The sequence below is a fragment of the Lampetra fluviatilis genome, chromosome 46, assembly GCF_964198595.1.
Source record: "Lampetra fluviatilis chromosome 46, kcLamFluv1.1, whole genome shotgun sequence".
In the NCBI taxonomy this organism is placed as follows: Eukaryota; Metazoa; Chordata; class Hyperoartia; order Petromyzontiformes; family Petromyzontidae; genus Lampetra; species Lampetra fluviatilis.
The window spans coordinates 2529969-2549515 of NC_136320.1; the positions used below are offsets into that span (position 1 = coordinate 2529969).

The 19547-nt window shown below is 57.0% G+C and overlaps 1 protein-coding gene across 1 annotated transcript in view; it reads left to right on the forward strand.

Annotated features, from left to right (window-relative positions):
• Positions 1-19547, forward strand: part of LOC144947658 (inactive tyrosine-protein kinase transmembrane receptor ROR1-like) — a 78683-nt gene that overhangs the window by 25202 nt on the left and 33934 nt on the right. The window contains 1 exon segment of the mRNA XM_078876916.1: positions 18129-18214. Within this exon segment, the coding sequence (XP_078733042.1) occupies positions 18129-18214 (86 nt within the window).

Genomic DNA, 19547 nt, shown 5'->3' on the forward strand with positions numbered 1-19547 from the left:
TCCATGTGCGCCGCCAGCGCATGCTGTCGGGGGGTCAGCCGTGCGCTTTTCGCTCCACAGATTTGGCCCTTCGTGTTCTTTTTGGTGTTTACTGCAGTTTTTGAATCCTGGGAAAGTGGACTTTTGGCCCCAGATGTGAAACTGATTTATTTATGCACGTTCATCATCATCAACATCGTCGGCTACGATCACTCCACTGCTGCGTGAAGGCCTCCGCAAGCCATCAGCAATTTCTCAATCCTGCGATGTAGTAAGCCACCGAGCAGCTGTACACGAGCTACTTTCACCACGAAGCAGAACGTTGCTGAGCAAAGCTCGCTGCGGACTAAGTTATAGACAAGTTAGTTAACACCACAATGCACACACTGCAGTGGGCGGTTAATTAGCGCAGATATGTGGAGGGTCGGATAAGTGATGTTATTCATCGTAGGATGTTTTCTGTAATAAATGTTAACTAATACCGTAATGGTATTGCTAGACCTTGACTTGAAGCTTTCGTGACTGCAGGAATTCATATTCTTTGGGTCTTTCGGTAAAGTCACGTAGATAGAACGATAATTGCTAGAGTTTCCACGCGCCCCGATTTGACCCGGAGAGTCCAGGAATTGGCATCTTGTGTTCAGGTGGTGGCAGGGATTAATTTGCACCGAGAGATCTGGTTACCCGTCTTGTGGTTGAACTTCATTACAGGAGGCTGCGCGGTTGTTGACAATCGAGACTCTTGTGCCGACTGCGAGAAACGCATCGTCAGCATTCGGCCTGTGCTGTCAAATCTTGCCGTAGCCCTGGTTCTTAATCCTCGCGTGGGGTTCACTCGCGAGTTCTCAAGTCTCTACCGCCGTTGCGCCCATCTGCTTGGTGGTGGTGGTGGGTGGCAGGGGGGGGGGGATCGTTGGCAGAAGACGAGCGAGCAAACCCGGAGCGAGCGAACGCCACACGCCCGCGTCTGGCCGTGCCCGCGGCACTGGCGCCTACCGCGGGCGTCTGCTTCTCGTCTTCTCGAGCCCCAGCGGCCCGCACGCCCGGCCGCACGTTCCCACGTCCGTGCTCGCACGCGCGTCCGATACGCGCGGAGCTGCCCCCCCCCTCTCTCCCCTCGGCTCTCTCCGTGGTGACCTCCGTGACCTCCCACCCCGCCCCCGCCCCCCCCGCGCTCCAACTCCACTCCTGCGCTCCCCAAGCCATCCCTCGTCTCATTCCCACAGCCCTGCATCTGCCTCCAGCAGGGTTTGCATGCGTAGTCGCACACGGAGACAAAGATCCTACCCCCACCCCTACTACGTACATTAGTCATAGTTATTGATACTCCGTGTGCGAAAGTTCTGTTCGCGAGCAGCCGATTCGGGCTGATTTGGCTCACGAGGGCGACGGTGTGGCCCGTGCCACGCTCGGTCGCCTTTGTCGCTCCCCGGTGGTGATGTTCTCACCGGGTGGCGGGGCTGTCGGGTGTGCGGGGCCTACGGGCCAGAGGGGGCCCAGGTGCCGGGCCACGACGAAGAGGCGGGGGGGGGGGCGGGGGAGGTTATTTGACCGGCTTCCCCTATTTAATTCCTCTGCGCTAGGGCCCATGCCAACCGCACAGCACATCGGGTACTTATCGGGGCTGAGTGGACCTCGGAGGGCCCGGACAGATTCAGAAATGGCCCGGCCGTGATGTTAGCAGCAGTTGGGATTCGAACTCTGGTCCACCGGGGTGGTAGAAGAGAAGGGTTTGTGAGCAAACCGCTGCACCACCGCGTGTACGCGGGGGGGGAGGAGCGGGGCGACACGCACCGCACCCGAAACGCGCGCTCACGCAGACACTTCGGCTTGGCGTCGTATTATTACGCGTGGTTACTTTTAACGATGTGTGCGGGGTTTTTTTCTCCCAAAACCCGCGACGGAACGTTGTTGCAGTAGCGCGCGCCAGGGCGTCGTCAGAGCGGCGGTGCACCATGCGTCGCTTCGATGGTTCATCGCTTGCGGATTCACGGCCGTGCCGTTTTGCCCAGACGGCAAGGGGCCGCCATTGCGATTGGCGCTAATGAATTCCAGAGGCTCACGCCTGTTGCTCTAATCGCAGCTCTTGGCACACCTGATCTGACCGTTCTGAGATTAAGGGATAAAACCATTGGAAGGCGGAGGTGGTGTGTGCGCGTGTGTGTGCGCGTGTGTGTGTGCGCGTGCATTAGATGTAGGTGTGTCCGTGTGTGTCTTTGTCTTTGGGGAGCGGTCGTGTAGCAGTTAGCGTGCTGCTCTGCGAACCCGACGACCCAAGTTCAATTTCCGCTCGCAGCCAGTGACAATTATCTCAATCTGTTCTGGGCCTCCCCAAGGTCGACTCGGCCTCAAATGAGTACACGGTGTGTGAAACATCACCATTGGGGAGACAAAGGCGGCCGGGCGTGGTGTTGGCCACCAACCCCCTCGTGAGCCGTGCCAGCCTTCATCCTTGCTCGCTTAACAGCACTTTCCCCAACAGCTTGTTCAGGCTATACGAGGGGATCTTTGTCTTTGTGACGGTTGGACCATTTTCAGACGGAGCGAGTGCGGTGTGCTTACCGTGGGTGGCCGGGTCGGAGCGAGTCACAACAAGTCGTGCACAAAATCAGATAGCAGGATTACTCGTCGTCATCATCGCCGTCATCATCACCACCGTCCACAACCGCGTCACTGCAAACGTGCCCAATCCCATCGAATTTCGGAAGCAAAGCGCGCAAGGGTTGAGACCGCTCAGTGCAGGGAAAGGCCTGGCTTTGAGTCAGGATGGGAGGGTCCTCTCACATGGGGGAGGGTCCTCTCACATGGGAAAGGGTTGACCGGCTCCCAGTCGTGAGAGTTTGGCTTCACCTGCGAGGAGACCGGAGAAGCTGGAGTAAAAACCCGGAGCACGCGTTCGAGGGGGCCTCGGCACCGCCGTCTCCTGGCTACAGTAACACCCGCTCGACCCACGCCTACAGCACCTGGCAAGCCCCGACGATGGGGGTGGATCGGCCAACCAAGCATTAATCGGGCTCAACCCCGGCATAGCTCTTGAAATCCGAAGAGATGGGGTGGCGGGGGCGGCGTTCACGGTGATTTTACCCGTAGGCATGTTTAGGATTTGGCGTGTTTGGTGTGAGGCAATTCAGCGATGACAGTATTGCTTCACGCATCCATTTGCCGCTCTCTTTAGCGAGTGCCGGCGTCACAGTTAATGCCGCTGCTGTTGCTGCTGCTGCCGCCGCCTCTGTGGCGACTGCATTCCATCGCCCTCCCCATGCCCACCCCACTCCTCCCCCACCCCCCCCGTCTCTCGCTCGCTGGCTAACACGATCGCCCGCTCTGTCTACTCGCACCCAGCATCGTTCGCGTTAACACTCTTCCCAAAGCTCCCCCCCCCCCCGCAGAGCCTTTGTGGGCCGTGTGTGACGGCTGATTTGTGCGTTGGGCGGAAAGCGGAGTGGGAGGAAGGAGTGCAAGGAGGACTCCCAAGAGAGGATCAGCAGAGATTTCACCCCAGATTGGCAAAAGCTTTGTACTGAAACTGGCGCTGCATTCTTCTTGAGATTGGCACAACTTTTTATCGGAGCCGATACTGATTCTGTCCAGGATTGCCGCCATTGCGTTGGGATTGGCACTGATTTTTTTTTCTGACTTCATGGCCAACTTTTATCCAGAACTGCCACAAACTTTCGTCTGAAATCTACGCAAATTCGTTCGGCAATCGCCGGCGGCCCGGGTACGAAGCCGGCGCAAAACAACCGCCTACACCAGAATTGGCGCGACTCTCGGCGTCCCGCCGATCACTTCCTCTCGGGAGCCGGCCTCGCCAAGGTCACGAAATAAACGCTCCTGTCCCCCCTTCACCAGCCGCCCCCCTCTCTGGGTTGGGCAGCAGGACCCGGCGTCGCATTATAGGGCCTCAGTCGCCACGGCGACGGTCAGCACGGGGGCCCCCACCGATTGGTCAAGCGAGGTTGAGGTGGTCGTGGTGGTGGCGGCGGCGTCGTCTGGGAGAGATTTTGGGGCTGGCGCTGAGGGAGGGGAAGGGGGGGGGCAGTGGCGGCGGCGTGGAATGCTGGGGGGGGGATCTTGTAAAAGTTTGGTTGGTCATTGTAATTACCCAAATTACTGCTGCCAAGCGCATAAATACGGTCTGTAGCCGAGCAGAGAAGGAAAACAAGCGGCGAGCAGGCGGAGAGAATGGGGCTGTGGGGATGTGTTTTTGTGGGGGGGTGGTGGTTGGGGCTGCGGTTATAAGGATGGAGAGAGGGGCAGCTATGGGGGTAGGGCCCCTTGTTTTTCCTTGGCGAGGTTAGCTGGGGTTTTTTTGGTGAACGTTTTTTGAGGGTGGCTGGGGGGGGGAAATGAGTTTGTAAATACAAGCGTGGAGGGTGACGGCGGCGTACAGTGCGCGATCCCCTCGACTCCCGCACGAAACTCCCGGGCACGAAACGACTGTAAAAAACACGTTTGTTATTCAACGGCCTCTTTAATTTTATCATCTCCGAGATGAATGGATACGCGGCGGACGGACAAACTAAACAACAAGAAAACGTCCGAGCGAAATCTGTGTTCGCTTGAAAGCCCGCGGTGCCGAGCGGTGAAAAGTTTTAAATGGCAATTGTGAAATGCCCCCCACCACCACCACCGTTCGTTCCGCTCGTGTGTGAGAGTGGGGAGCGGTGGCGCAGCGGTCGGCGCACTGCGCTACAAACTCCGGCGAACCAGAGTTCAATTCCCGCTCGCAGTGATGATCACCTGAACCCGGCCCTAGACCTCTTCCCCGTAGAGTTCGACTGAAATCAATATCTACTGCAGTGTTTGTAAACAGTCGCTTCTGGGGGGTGGTGGCCACCCACTTAAATCGTGCCCCATGCCGAACTTCTCACAGGTGGCGCTCGCTAACAGCACTTGCCCCAAAACTCTGTTAAGGCTACACGGGGAGGGGGGGGGCTTTGTCTTTGTGTGTTGTCTCGACGGTGGCCATGCTGAGAGGATTTACTTCCCTTGGGCCCTCTATCCCACATCACCCCTAGTTGGTGCGCACACAAAGGTCCCACCGTGTAGCCTTCGGCAGACCGTTGTGGCAAGTGCTTTTAAGCAAGTATTTATTTAAGTCCGGCATGTGTGCAAGGAGGGGGGGGGGGAGGTGTGGTCAGCATCCACAGCCACATTTGTCTCCCCGGTGCCAATTGTTTACACACCCCTCACCCAGGTACTCGTTTAAGGCCAAGTCGACCTGTGTGCGAGACTCGGGACCGGTTGAGATAATCGCCACCAATGTTAGCCGTGGCTGGGATTCGAACTTTAGATCGCTGGGTTCGTAGGGCAGCGTGTAAACTGCAAAGCCACCGTACACACACACACACGTGCAGCACATCGTGTGTTCAAATAATCGTAATCACTTACATTAAAGATTCGCTGCCCTTTGCAAATCCAAGGATGGATGAAGGCCTCCCCCACACGGTGCAGTGTCCAGGCGGCTGTTTGACCATACTTCACCACGCTGGTCAGTATGCACGTTGGTGAATGGACTGGGGGGCGGGGGGGTTGAGGGCCAAGGACCGCTTCAAACGTCCACTCACCGTTGATGTTAAGCCGTGGCACGGGAATCCAACTCGGGTCTCCAGCTTCAGAGCGCAGTGTGCCCCAGGTGCCAACAACCACTGCGAAAGCAACGCGCCCCCCACCACCCCCTCCCACGGTTACATTTTAAGCGTGCGGTAATTTCTGCTGTCATCGTCAGCGATGTTTAGCGCGTGGACGCCCGGACCCATAAGAGCCTTGGCAGCCCGTAGATTAGCGCCGGCATTTTTGGCGTGTGTCTCGGGGAAGGCCTTAAGCTCCCGGTCATGTGCACACAGGTGTGGACACGCATGCATTTCGATGTTTTTTTTTTGTCACGCTCGCACTCTCGCTCACACGCGTACGCATGGATACACCCACGACCAGCGCGTGCGCAACAGACAAAGTCCACCACGCGGCCTGCAGAGAGACTGGCCTGGGAAAGTGCTGTCGGGAGAGCTCCGATGAAGGCTGGCACGGCACACACGAGGGGGTGGTGTGGCCGGCACCACGCCCGGGCCGCCGTTGTCTCCCCCCCCTTCCCCTCCTCGCGCCAACATTCGCACACCGCTCACCAAACGTACTTGTTTTGATTGAGACCGAGTTGACTGAGCGGTGGCCCAGTTTGTGTGGCCTCAGGGGGATGGACAAACCTGGGTCGCTGGGTTCGTAGCGCCGCGCGTTAACCACTCTGCCACCGCTCCTAATGCGCGCGCGTGTACGCACGGCAGGTGTGTACACGCACGCGCATTAAAATCGTCATTGCACGCACACAAGCCCATACTAGCACGCATGCACCAGCACACACAGACCGGCACAAAGATTCCCCGTATAGCCTATAATATAACACTGGCAAGTAAGTGGCGGTGACATCACCACGGCTTTGTGCCAGGCGAGGAACACTAAAAACAAAGGCAAATCTCCCCTGTATAGCTTACGTAGACTGTGAGGGCAAGTGCTTCTTGCAAGCACCTTAACGGAGGCTGTTGGTGTGGCCAGACGTGTGCCAGCACTGCACCGGCGCTGTTTGTTCTCCCCTTGTGTCGATGTTCACACGCCGCACCAAGGTACTCATTTGAGGCTGAGTCGACCTAGGAGGAGGCCCAGGACCGGTTCAGTTAATCGTCACTGGTGTTGGCCGTGATGCGGGAATTGAACTCTCCTCGCCGGGTCTGTGGCACAGCGCGCCCACCACGACTCCCCACCGCACACACGTGCGCACACACGTGCATGCACACACACACACGCACGCATACCTGGAAACACAGCACAGGAGATTCGCAAGCAGGTGAGAGAGCTATAAAGCCACAAGTCTACTTGGCAAGACAGAGCTGGGGTGTAACGAATGTGCGTTCCAAGTCGGAGTTGCATGCTCAAGGAAATAAATACAGATCGGAGAAAAATTGTGGACGTACCTCGAATTAAATCAATAATGAGCGCCAAACAAATAGTATGAGTACGATGGCGTGGAGGAGGTTTGTGTGTGTGTTGTGGAGTGTGTACAAGTGTGTGTGTGTGAGTGGGCAGCGGTAGTGTAGCAGTTAGCGCACTGCTCGACGAACCCGGCGACCCGAGTTCGATTCCCACTCATGGCAAACACCAGTAACGATTATCTGAACCGGTCCTGGGCCTCCCCTAGGTCGACACAGCCTCAAAATGAGTACCTGGTGCGGTGTGTAAACATCGCCACTGGGGAGTTAAAAGCGGCCGAGCGTGATGCTGGCCACCCACCCCCTCGTGTGCCGTGCCGGCCTTCACAGGTGCTCGCCAACAACACTTGCCCCTACAAGTCTGTTGAGGCTATACGGGGGATCTTTGTCTGTGTGTGGGAGCGTATCTGCACAAGTAAGTGTATGTGGGAGTGTGCATTTGTGTGAAGTGTGCTTGTGGGAATGCATTTACGTGATGCATGGGGGAGCAGTGGCATAGTGGTGAGCGCACAGCACTACGACCTCAAATAACCCGAGTTCTATTCCAGGCTACGGCTAACATCGTTGGCGAGTGACGTCCGAACTGCACAGCCCGGTGATGTGTAATCAATCAACATCTATCAGCATCGCTTGTGGAGGCTTTCATCCACTCGTGGTTTGACTAAGGACCGTCACTATTTTGTTTACGAGTGATTATTTATCATCATTATTATCCGTAAATTATGGCCGGACGTTATTTTGTAAAACCCCTTAGAGATGTGTGTGTGTGTGTTTATAGACACACAGATATCGCTTGAATTTCGATGTGTTGGCGTAAAATTATCGCAATGGCCAGACGGCCGTGGTGAGTGACTGCCCGTGTGGGCGTTTGTGCAGGCAGAACATCCCCATTACACGGTACCACGGGAACCCCAGCGCATACCTCGCGCGTCAAGATCACTGCCACCATTCTTGAGCCATGCACAGCAGCGTCCGTGATGACGATCTCGACTCTTCTGGCCCGAAGCTCGGAACAGCCGAGATCCGTAGATTTTTTTTTTCGTTGAATTTTGTTCAGATTTTATTTTTTGGAGGTAGCCAAAAAATACCGTCGCAAACTCCACCCCCCCCCCCCCCCACATTCTCATAAATAACCGCTCTCGATTAACGAAAAAATGTATTCATCTCTCATCACAACTTCCGACATGCTGATCGTTGCCGGCCGCTTGACGTTTTTGGGCCCCTTTGGGGGGGGGGGGGGGGTCCCTGCGCTCAGCACCTGTGTTTTGTCAAATAAATAACAGCACGCGCGTCCACGCGCGTCCACGCGGGGCGACGTTGGGAGGGCCAGGGGAAAACTCTCTTTGGTTCAGGGGTGGGAGCAGGGTGGGGTGGTGGGGGTGTTCGCGGTGTACCTTACATGCGGCGGGGCAGGAATTGCGCGTTTTGCAAGCGGTGTGCGGGGGGGCCGGGCTGTGGGAAGCGAATGCCGCGGTCGGCGGGACTGCGAGTTTGTGTGCAACGTTTGAACCCCGGCGCCGGAGTAATGGATCTGGAGGGAGGGGTATGGGTCCCTGCTCCCTCGCTCGGCGTGCGCTTGCACGAGCTGCGATGTATTATCGCGACGTCGCGTTCCGTTCTCCCGCTCCCGAGTCGTGCTTCTCCGGACGCCGCTCTCGCCCCTCTCCGCGTGGTGCGCGTGGCTTTTCCACTCCTCCCCCGCTCCCGCGGGAAAGTGTGTCCGTGACTTCGAAACCATCGAGCGCGCGCCGCACGTAACGCGCCCGGCGCTTTTCGTGGTGACCCTGCGCTACGTAGGGCATGGCGTGAGTACGCACCCCCTGCTCTCCCCCCCTTCCCTCCCCCCGGGGCCCTTGTGATTCGATTTCGCGTGATGCGCGGAGCGGAGCAGCGCTCTTGTGCAGCCTCGAGCGTGTTCGGCACAGGCCCTTGCACCTGCGCACGCAGCACGAGAGGGTCCGGTGGCCAAGGGCCCCCCCCCCCCCACGCCCGGCCACCTTCGTCCCGCAGCGACGCCGTGCTCTTGCACATTGGCGTGGCGTGGTTGGCACGTGGGGGGCCCCCCCGGCAAATTTTCTCAGCGCTTAAGGCCGGCACCATCCACCCCCCCCCCCCCCCCCCGTGGGCCTCGTGGGCCGCGGTGCAGTAGCACAGCCTTCGAGAGCCGCACTCTGGTGAGCAGTGCGGACTCGTCGTGTCCTGTCCCAGCGCTGCGAGACCGTCTGCACGAGCTGCCCCCAGTGCAGAGCAGGGCCCTGCGCATTGCAGAGAGAAGGGGGCGGGGGGGCGGGGGGGCGGTGGGGGGGAAGCCCAGGCTTGCTAACCTGGCCGAGCTATCGCATTCTTGGCATGGGAGACGGGAGGTGGTGAGGGTGGGGGCTTAGGTGGGAGAGTGGGAGGCTGTACCCGAGTGTAGCTCGGATCAATGCAACAGCATGACTGATCGTCTTTTTTTAGTTCTTTGCTGCATGGTGGAGTCCACGTGTGTGTACGTGTGCGCGTGTGATACGAACCTGGCGACCCGAGTTCGATTACCAACGCAAGTGACAATTATCTGAACCGGTCCTGGGCCTCCGCAAGGTCGACTCAGCCTCAAACGAGTACCTGGTGTGGTCTGTAAAACATCGCCACTAGGGAGACAAAGGCGGCCGGGCGTGGTGTTGGCCCTCGTATGCCATACGGGCCTTAATAGGCGCTCGCTATCAGCACTTTCCCAAACAGTCTCTTCAAGCTATACGCGAGTTCCTTTGTCTTTGTGTCATTGGAAGTGGTAGTGTAGTAGCTAGCAACACTGCGTCAAGAACCCAGTGGCCCAAGTTGGATTCCCACGCAGGGCCAACATCTTGTGGGGAATCCCAACCGGTCCCGGTCCCTACCCCTGGGTCCTCTCGGCAACAAATGGAGTACCTGGCGTGATGCATAAACATCAGCAACTCCGGGAGACAAAGGCGGTCGGGCACCGTGCCGGCCTTCATAGGTGCTACTCGCTAACAACAATTGCCCCCCTCCCTCCTACAACCTGTGAAGGCTCTACGGGACGTGGGGGGGGGGGGGTCTTTGTCTCTGTGTGGGTTTGTGAGGACAGGGGAGCGGTGGGTGGATGGGGGGTCCGGGTGGCCAGCGCATGGTGGTGGCGGCAGCAGCGGCGGCGGCTCGCGCTGCTGCTGCCGCCGCCGCACGGCGGTTCAGGTTGGGGGAAGCGCCCAGAAGCCCTCTCCACACTCTGTCAGCTCGCGCGGTGGGTTTCCCAGGTGATGGGGACTGCGGGAGAGCGATTTGCCATCTGCGCTTTGCCCGAACCACCCCCACCCACCAAAGAAACCCGCCCACCTCTCAAAACCACAAACCTCTGGCAGTGTGGCCGGAAGCCCCCAGGGCCCCCTCTGTCCACTGGAGGCCAAAGCGTTGTTCTCATCCCCCTCCCTCCCTCTCTCCCTCCCTACCTCCCCTCCCACTCTCTCCTCTTCCCCGCCCCCCCCGCGCGCACGCAAGCACGTGATGCTCTTTTGCGAGCCCTGTTTATTGCGCACGCTACGCCAGTTAAATTAAAATCATCCTTAAATTGTTTTTGCAGCCCGGGGCTCTCGGGTTCAGGATCTTTTTGGTGGTGTGGGCCTGGCGATCTTGGCTGCACTCTCTCGCGCTCTCTCTCTCTCTCTTCTTCCCCAAAAATAAATCTTCTGCCCCCAATAGTCATGTAAATGGAACGCGATCGGATTAACGGACTGCTCGCGATTTATTTGGCTTCACCGGAGCGGTGTTACGAGCGTGGCAGCCCCCGCGATTCCCTTGCCTGCATCGCTGCCGGCGGGTTCGAGAGAGAGAGAGAGAGCGAGAGATCATCTCGAGCGGTTTTTTTGGCCTACTCTTCCATGCTCGCCACGCATCTGGGAAGAAGTGGGAGTACCCACACTTTACCCCCCTCCTACCCAGCAGCACATGCAGCCTGCCAATCGATTCCCGTGTACCCGCGTTGTTGCTGCTCAAATGAACAGAGGCACGGGGCGAGGGCAAAGGATTGTAAGAAACTTGCCCCCATTATTTTCAACCCCGCCACGCCGCCGGGAGACTGACCACTCCGCGTTGCGAACCACAACGCCGCGAAAAGTAATCCCCCATCAGTTTCACCGCACATTGTTTGCACGTTAAATAATAATAATAATGCGTGCCCAATGTACGTGACAAGCCATCGTTATTTGTCTCGTGTGGGCAAACACCGAGAGCCTTGGGTCGTATCTGCTCTAGTTAACACATTCGTGGTCAAGTGAGCATTACATATTGTACGGTGCTTATCAAAACTGCTCAGGGCTTCAATTTGAATAACTTTCACTCACCAGTGAGTGACAGACAAGGAGGGTAAGATACTTAGACACCACCAAGACATGATCTGGAGTGTTCGTCACACCCAAAAACAAAATTTCAGACGGCGTATCATCAGCTGGACCGCTTCGTATGTATGTTGAACTTCTTTCGCACCGTACGTAGCCAACTGTGCTCATCGGAGGAGAAGAGTGGTGTATGCGCCAGATTCTTCTTCTTTTTCGTCCCCTGAAGTCAAGCGAGGGGCTCTGAACGAGAGCGCTCACCTCCCCGTCTACACCCCTGCAGAGCCAGTCGTGGACATTCCACATTGCTATGGCAGAGGCGAGTCTCTCCGTGGGGAGCAAAGCACAGTTGACTTCCGCACACAAGTGGTGCTCGTTTTATCCATCCTGGAAGGGGCGGAGGGGTTTGAACTCCTGCAGCAACCACGGTTTGAACTCGCGATCTTCCGATGGCGAGGAGCCGCTCGCTTTCCCAGCGAGCAGCCCGGCCGCACTGTGGAGGTGTTGGGAAGAGGGAAGGGAGGGGGGATGGGGGTGGCGGGTGGGTGGGTGGAGTGGGAGGTGGGACACCCGCTTAGAAAATAAACGTCTGCAATCCAAACGGACGAGGAGCCCGCAGGCAGATCACTTCATCTTACAGAACACGCAGTTTAGTTTCGGCTTGACACCACCTCGTAAATTATGCCCCGTCCGCACCCCTCCCCCTCACCGCCCCCCCCCCCTTCAATATATACACAAAAAAAATAACCCCCCACACGCTCGCGAACTCCTTTTCTGGTTGGGAAAAATGCAAGGGTATTTTTTTTCCCCCCTGTGTCTTGCCCTATTTTAGATGGCTCTGGTGTCAACTGTCATCACCGGTTGGTTCTTGGGCTGCGGGGGCGAGTGGGGGGGGGGAGGGGTGTTCACGGCTGCACCGCGCGGGCCTCCGGCGTGTGTTGCGTTCGCTCCGCATGCCGGTGGGAACTTGTTCGGCACGTGGAGCGAAACGTCGGACGTTGTTGCCCGAACAGCACGCGTTTCAACTCGGAAGACGCGCCAGAAAAGTTTTTAGTGAGTAGTTGAACAAAAATATTTTAAAAAATCGCAGCGCCAACTCACAAATGCTTTCGAGATGTGGCGATAAATACGGACAGATACGCCTAGGAATCAAGGAAAGAACTCGGAGCAGCAAATGGCTGGGCGTTGGTAACAACGCGTCTGAAGAAAGAACTCTACGACCGCACACTGAGACAGAAACTACTATTTATCGTCTGCAAATCTGGCATTTGATGATGATGATGATGACATTATTGGTGATGCATCCTGCGATACCCCGGGGCATCTCGGCACGCCCTAAATCTCATCTCGGCACATTTTCAAAGGGCACCCACAGTAGCAGCTGCCCCTGTGCAGCACAAGCTGATTTGGCACCTGGCCTGCGGAACAAAAATGGGCCCTTAGCCTGCCAGTAGGAGGGGGGGTGAGGGGGGATGAGACGACATGCCGCTGCTGGCGCCGCTTGCATGCGTCGCCGCGGTCGAGCGAGGCTCCCGACGCGAGGGTGGCTCGCCTGCGAGGAGATCCCGCGCTAGGACCGGGTGGGCGACGGACGGACGGCTGTGATAAGTGACCGTGATGGAGATGCAGATCCCGCGGCACGGCCGAGACTGGTGAAGGAAGGAAGACGACGAAGAGGATGACGATGACGACGATCAAAACAACCGGGACCCCACTACGGGAAAACAACAACATTCTGCACCTCGCCAGCAGTCGTCAGTTTGCTCCTGGGTGATGAGTAACCACGGCCAACTCTGCCCCCCCCCCCCCCCCCCACGTTAATGACCGAAGACTCTAATTGAACCTCGACGAGCTGCTGCTGCTGCTGCTGAGTGGGGGAGAGAGGGATTACTACGATTTGGGGGAGGGGAGGGTGGGGGAAGCGGCCGAATTCGTCTTTATAATTTTTTTCGTTGTTGTGCGAGCACAGAGACGGCCTTTGTTTGACCCCCACAGCGACCAGCGTCTCCCGCTGCGCCTTGGCCGTGGGCCCCCTCGCGCAGCTGCAGGCGGCGCTGCGTTTGCACGTAGCCGGCGGATGGCCGGTGGGGATCCGGAACCGCGCTCCGGAGCTGGTTCCATTCCGGCGCGGGACGGAGAACTCATTCCCACGGCGAGAGCCCTCCCCCCCCCCCTTCTACCCAACCTCTTTCCCCAGCCGAGGATTGCCACGGGCATGGGCGCCAACAAAAACAAGGGACGGATCGTGGGCAGGAGAAGTGGAACATCTCCTCGATCACCGGGAGAGGCCCGAACCGCGCGTACACGTGTTTGTCTCGTGCGGTGTGTTGTTGTTATTGTTATTATTGTTACGCAACTGACAAGACGCTTGGCAAATATCGGTGGCGAGTAATATCAGAACTGGTCCTGAGCCCCCCCCCGGCCCACTGCCCGCACGCGCCCTCCCATTCATAAAGCCGGGATGAGTCACGTGGGGGACGTGTCCTGGAGCCACGGCCAAGACTGTCGCGGCGTGGGATAGCCCTCGTCCGGCAGCGGATGAACAAAGCCTTAAACAAATCGACTTTACTTGTTTATGCAAGGTGTCGCTTGAAGATGAAGACGACGATGAAGACAAAGACGACAAAGATGACGACGACGAATATGAAGATGACGACAGAGACGAAAGTATTCTAAATCGGTTCTCACCTTTGTTATGAAGGCTATCACGATTATTATGACATCCAGCCCCGGCCACGATCGTCGGCGTGGGGTCTGGGGACTGAGCGGGGGGGGGGCTGTAACGCGCGCAACGAGGGCCACGTGGATCTGAGGGCCTTCGTTGCTGTTCCCGTGCCAACAGACATCGGCTCCCAGGGTCCCGGGGACGTGAGGCATCTGCCACCCCAGGGGCGTGGGAGGGCGGCGGTCGGGTTTGGCGGCGGTGGGCGGCGGTGGGGGGCGGGGGAAGGAAACTCCGCGCAGGCATCGTGACAGACAAGAGGCGGAGTGAGAGGACCGCAAGCATCGCACACCACGGCGGAGGGAGAGAAGGAAACGACTTTGCGTTTTGGTCGGAGCGCTCGGGCCGCGCGAGCCGCGGTGATACGGGCCGGAAGGAATGTTTGCGGGGACTGGTTTAGCGAGAAGCAGAGAGGCGCGCGGAGATAAGCGGCAGCCCAGCGCAGTTTGTTATGTTAAGCGAGATGCGGCACGGCTGTTTGGGCAGCTCGGAGGAGCGGTGTGGAAAAGCCCCCCCCCTCAAACACCTCGCCCACTTCACGCCACCTGGCCGCGCTGTTCGGCCGTGTCAACTTCAACGGGGCGGGGGGGGGCGGCACGCCGCTCCCTTGCAAGCGCGCTCGCTCGTCGCAGCGGCCGTCGAGCGACCGTTCCGCGAAACGTCGTCTTGTTGAGCGCCTCGTGGTTGTATAACGGCCGTGGTAATTTCAGCGACGTAATTACTTTTTCCTGCAGATATTTTATTTTCAGTTTGCCCCAACGCCACACCCCCCCACCCCCCATCATCCTTCCCCTTCCTCTGCGGCGCTGCTCTGGCCGAAATGTGCGCACGGCGCTTGCACTCCATTTATTTTGTTGGCGGTTCGCTGTTAGGCGAGGAGGCCCCCCCCCTCCCCCGAGGCTCGATCCGTCGCACGTCTCAGCGGCCCGGTATACACAGACCCCCCCCCTCCTAACCTTCTGGTTCTCTGCCAAAAAGATCTCCTATCGCCGCCCCCCCCCGACCCCCCTCTCCATCTCAGCCACTCTGCCCAGGGCTCCTCAATCACTGTTAGTAAAATAAATAAATGCCAAACAACGTGACGAGGGACGCGAGAGCGAGAGAGCGAGCGGAGCATGTGGGGCTGGTTTTTTGCCGCGGCCGGTTTTGAGATCCGTCTCCGGGACATCTCGCGTTGCGGAGCCGCGTGGTTGGTGCGAGCTCGGACGGTGTTCACGTGGCCATCGTGAGCCGAGATCGAACTGGGGAAAGTGGCCTTGTGTGTGGGGGGATGAGGGGGGTTGGGTTTGATGATGTGCATGCACTGTGCCTCTGCATCGAGCAAACCCTCTCACTTGTTTAGCACCATCCTAGGCTTTAACTGATAAAAAAAAATACATATAAAACGGTATAATGTCATGTTAATCCGTTTGGACATCTCGCAGAACAACGCAATACTACCCCCCCCCCCCCCCCGTGTGTTAGAGAACGGCTCCCCCAGAAGAGACCGTCACAGAACTTTTTCGGAGATTCCTTCAACGGCCCACTTCTAATCCACGCAGCACTTTTTCCACCCACCCTGCCACCGAGAGAAAAGTTCCAATGCACGGTTCTTCTTCATCATCGTCCTGGAATTAAGTGCGGGACCAAGTTGGGTGTGACGGGAGTTTTATTTGTGCAGTCGTTGGTGCCCCCCTTCGCCACCCTTGAGAGAAACCCCATTGAACCGGGTTTAATCAAAATCGTCATTGATCCTAGAGAAATCCGATGAGCCATGAAGCTCTCTTTCACAGATGTCTTCACGTGTGGATGTATGTTGCACTTCTTTCGCACCGCACATAGCCAACAATGCTAATTGCGGGCGTTTTGGAAAACCCGGATCGCAACCCCAGAAATCGCGGCGGCGACGGCTGCGGCCCGGCGTGTCTGATCTCTGAGGCACGAGGCGTTAATTTCAATTGAGGGCCGGGGGATCGCTTCGTGGCTGCCTGCAGTGAGTGACGAGTCGGGGGGGGGGTGGGGGGCAGTGTGGAGTGGAAACCCGAGAGGGCGCGGAGAAGCCTCGGTAGGCCGGGCAGGAAATGAACGCGCGCCGTGACGGAGCGCCGCGTTAGGGCAGCCTGCCCCGGCGCGAGCGAGTAATGTGTTGCAGAGCACGTCCTGGGACGACGATCAAAAGTTCTACGCTATCTTAATTTGGCGAGAACGTGATGTTTTGGCCCCGGCGTTCTCTGCGCGTCTATGTCGAGCGGCTTTTTTTTGCGGTGTGGGGTGTTTGGGGTTTTTTATTTTTCCGAAGAGGCCACAGGAATGCCGAGGGCCAACTCGCGGAGCCCCCGAACGCCACCGCCGGGCGATATCCATCGATGGCCGGCGGCGTGCAGCCGAACGGATTTAATTTTAAAATAACAGCGTGAAAAAGATGGAGCGTGGAGGGGTGGCGGGGGGGAAATTATTGTGTTTTTTTGTTAATTATTGAACGAGGGCAATTTCCTTCCGAGGATCCGCGCGAGGGCTCGGTTCTTGACGCGCATGCACCTGGGCCCTGGCGAAACGACTCCCGCTTCTACTGACCTTTTGTTGGGGCGACATGTTTTTTAAACTGGAAGAGGAGAAGTTGGGGGTGGGGGTTGAGGGTGGTGGAGAAGTGGGGGGTGGGGGGGGATCAAAAATCAAAATAAATGCTGGCCCCTTTGGCCCCGGCGATGGGGCGCGTGACTGAGTTTCGGCTATTCTTGTCCGCGACGGAGCAGCAAAGCTGTGTCGGCAGCGCGGCCCCCCCGGTTTATCAGCCGCTGGGCCCAGAGAGTTTAGATAAAGGAGAGTGCGGTAGACGAAGAGTGTCTGTCTGCACAACACCAACCCAAGCCATGCTGGCTGGCCACTGTTGCCATGTTTAAACAAAACAAAGCCATGGCAAAACCGCCCCCTTTGTTTAACCTCCTCTTGGCTTTTGCTTTGCCGAAATATTGTGTGGGGCATAAGGGCGCGCGTCCACCCTTCTTCCGAGACGTACCGTTCACCGTAAAAGAGTAGGCCAAATACCTTCTATAGGGTCTCTCTGGTGATGGCACTGATGGTGATGATGATGCTTGTTGTGACTGTTGTTGATTTGCTGGTATCAATGACGCGTCTGTGTCATACATCATGTTCTTGCCGAGTTTACTGTCGCAACAGTAGGCACGGTGAGTGCGGATGACATAAAAGCACTGAATGAATAATGCGTAAGTGCACAGTTTCCGTTCAGTTTATTTCAAAGTAGCCTGTGAGCTGAGAAGCCCTTAAGTCGGGTTTTATCAATAAAAAAACTCGCATTGTGAGTTATGATCATCATTAGCCACGGTCAGTTCACGGCTGGATGAAGGCCACCTCCCCAAGTCGCCACCACAACCACCTCGTGCAATCCTGCGATGTAGCAACCCACCAAGCCACTTGTAATTGTGCTGGTTGCATCACTCCATCTCTTTGACCATCGACCATCGTTCACCCCACGCACACAACTTTAATTTCCTGAACAGTGTGGGGAATTATGTCATTAGCCCTCTGTGCGTTCTCTAATCCATGCCTTCCTCTCCCCCTCCCATCCCTCAATGTAATTCCGAGCACGCATCTCTGAACCGCCGACAGCAGTCGGCACGCACAGGTTATTTGTTATGCATTAGCCTCCGTTGAAAAATCACCAACACGTGTCTCAAGCAACTTTCCTATGCGAGTTTCCTGCCCCCCCACCCCCGCCTCGAGTTCACAAGAATTGGGAAGGGGACGATGATTGGCATGGAGCCGCCCGCCGTCGGAGTAACTCGGAAACGTGTGTGGGAAGCGTGGCTGTCCATGAAGATCGATGGAGGACCATGCCGGTCTCGGCTAAGCCAGACGTTCTCCAGGGAACAACGCCGTCTTGTGTAGGATTCTGTCCGGCGAGAGAGGTGTGCGCAGTTTCTCGCCCACGGGTGCGTCTTGAACGCAATAACAAGCTTGACGCTGCACAGGCTCCGTGACAGAATTCGGAGCAGAAAAAAAAATAAACGCGTTGTTCCCGCGGTGGTTCTGTCCGTTAGCGCGTTTCTCGTAAATCTTTTTTTCCCCTAACGCCGGCATTCTCTCTTGTTCATCTACCCCCCCCCCACCCTGCTGTTTCTCCAGGTTCAGTTGTTCCCAACGACCAAACCAAGCCCTGGAAGGCACCGGACTCAACACACTTCCCTGACTATGCCACGTCGACCAGCGAAGGTGAATCCCGACCCCACCATACTCCCCCGCCATCGTAGCCCGGCAGGACAGGGCAAGCTTCTCACGTCCTTGCCAATGCGGCCGTTGTAGGAGCCACCGAGGCCTGGTGATGGCTTGGAAGCTGGAGCCGTAATTGACTGGAAAACTCTGAACTAGTTCTGTGATGTCATCTTCCACAGTCCGTTCTCTAACACGTCCCAACGTGTCCCGCCGGAGAGACGTTCATCACGCAAGTCAAACCTGAATTCTTAAGAGTTGGAATTTGCTCAATTTAAGCGTAATTCGAAGTGATGATGGGGGGAGTGATTCGTAACTGGGCTCAAACTATCAGGGCTTTATCGTGGGTGGCTGACACCCAGAATCGAATCCTGGCTCTTACAATCGGTACCCATTTGTTGAAAATAGTTGGTGTGGCCGCATAGACGCCGCCGTCATCACAAACCGCCGTGTTGTTGTTGCAGAAGTGAAGCGAAACAGCGGGGGGGGGGGGGGGGGTTCGTGTGTGCCCGGTACACGTAACGGCCCTTTGGGCCAATCCACTGCTGGATGAGGGCCTCCCCATGCCCATCACTGAGTTCGATGACAGGCAGCCACTGATATGTTATCCGTGGTCGGAAGCATCGGGGGTGATCGAGCAGGGCCAGAGTAACCTCACGAGCGAATAACGGCTTTGATGCCCTCATGTTTTGGTGTAAGGCCCTTCCTTTAAGGCCCTCTGTTCCACGTCGATAGAACAGCTGAAGCGACGATGTCACGCGGCCATCCGGCACATGCTTTGGTCTTTGAATTTACGATCACATCATTGCGGCCTTTGCCACAGCTGAAGATAGGAAAACTAAATGTTGGCGACGTTTTGGGCAATGGCTCTTCTTCATGGCACAGAGAGAGAGGCCAGAGAGATAGTGGCTGATACGAGTTGGCAACGGTGGTCTGTACCTTGGGGCCTGATAAGAATTAATCTCAAGTCTTATCGGGCTCCCAAACAAATAAAATAAATTGGTCATCGGCCCTCTGACTTTGCAGATCAAATATTTTCCAGCAAAGCAAACAATGTATTCAAACAAGCAAACTCTGGACCAGTTTCAACCTTACGGGTCTTGTCAGCGTGCTTTATATGCTCGCGGAGATGCAGAGCTGAGGCCATAACCCGTGATGCTCCCACCACAATGCAAGGTGGATCTCACCCCCTCTCCAGAATGCCTTGGGGCTGAAGGGGCATCCGCTGTACCGCAGGGCTTGCTGGCTGCTTGGTAACTTGGCGACCATGGAGACGCGGCTGTGACTGCAGGGGCCGCAGGTGGCTCGACTTTGCATTTTATACTCAAACTAAAA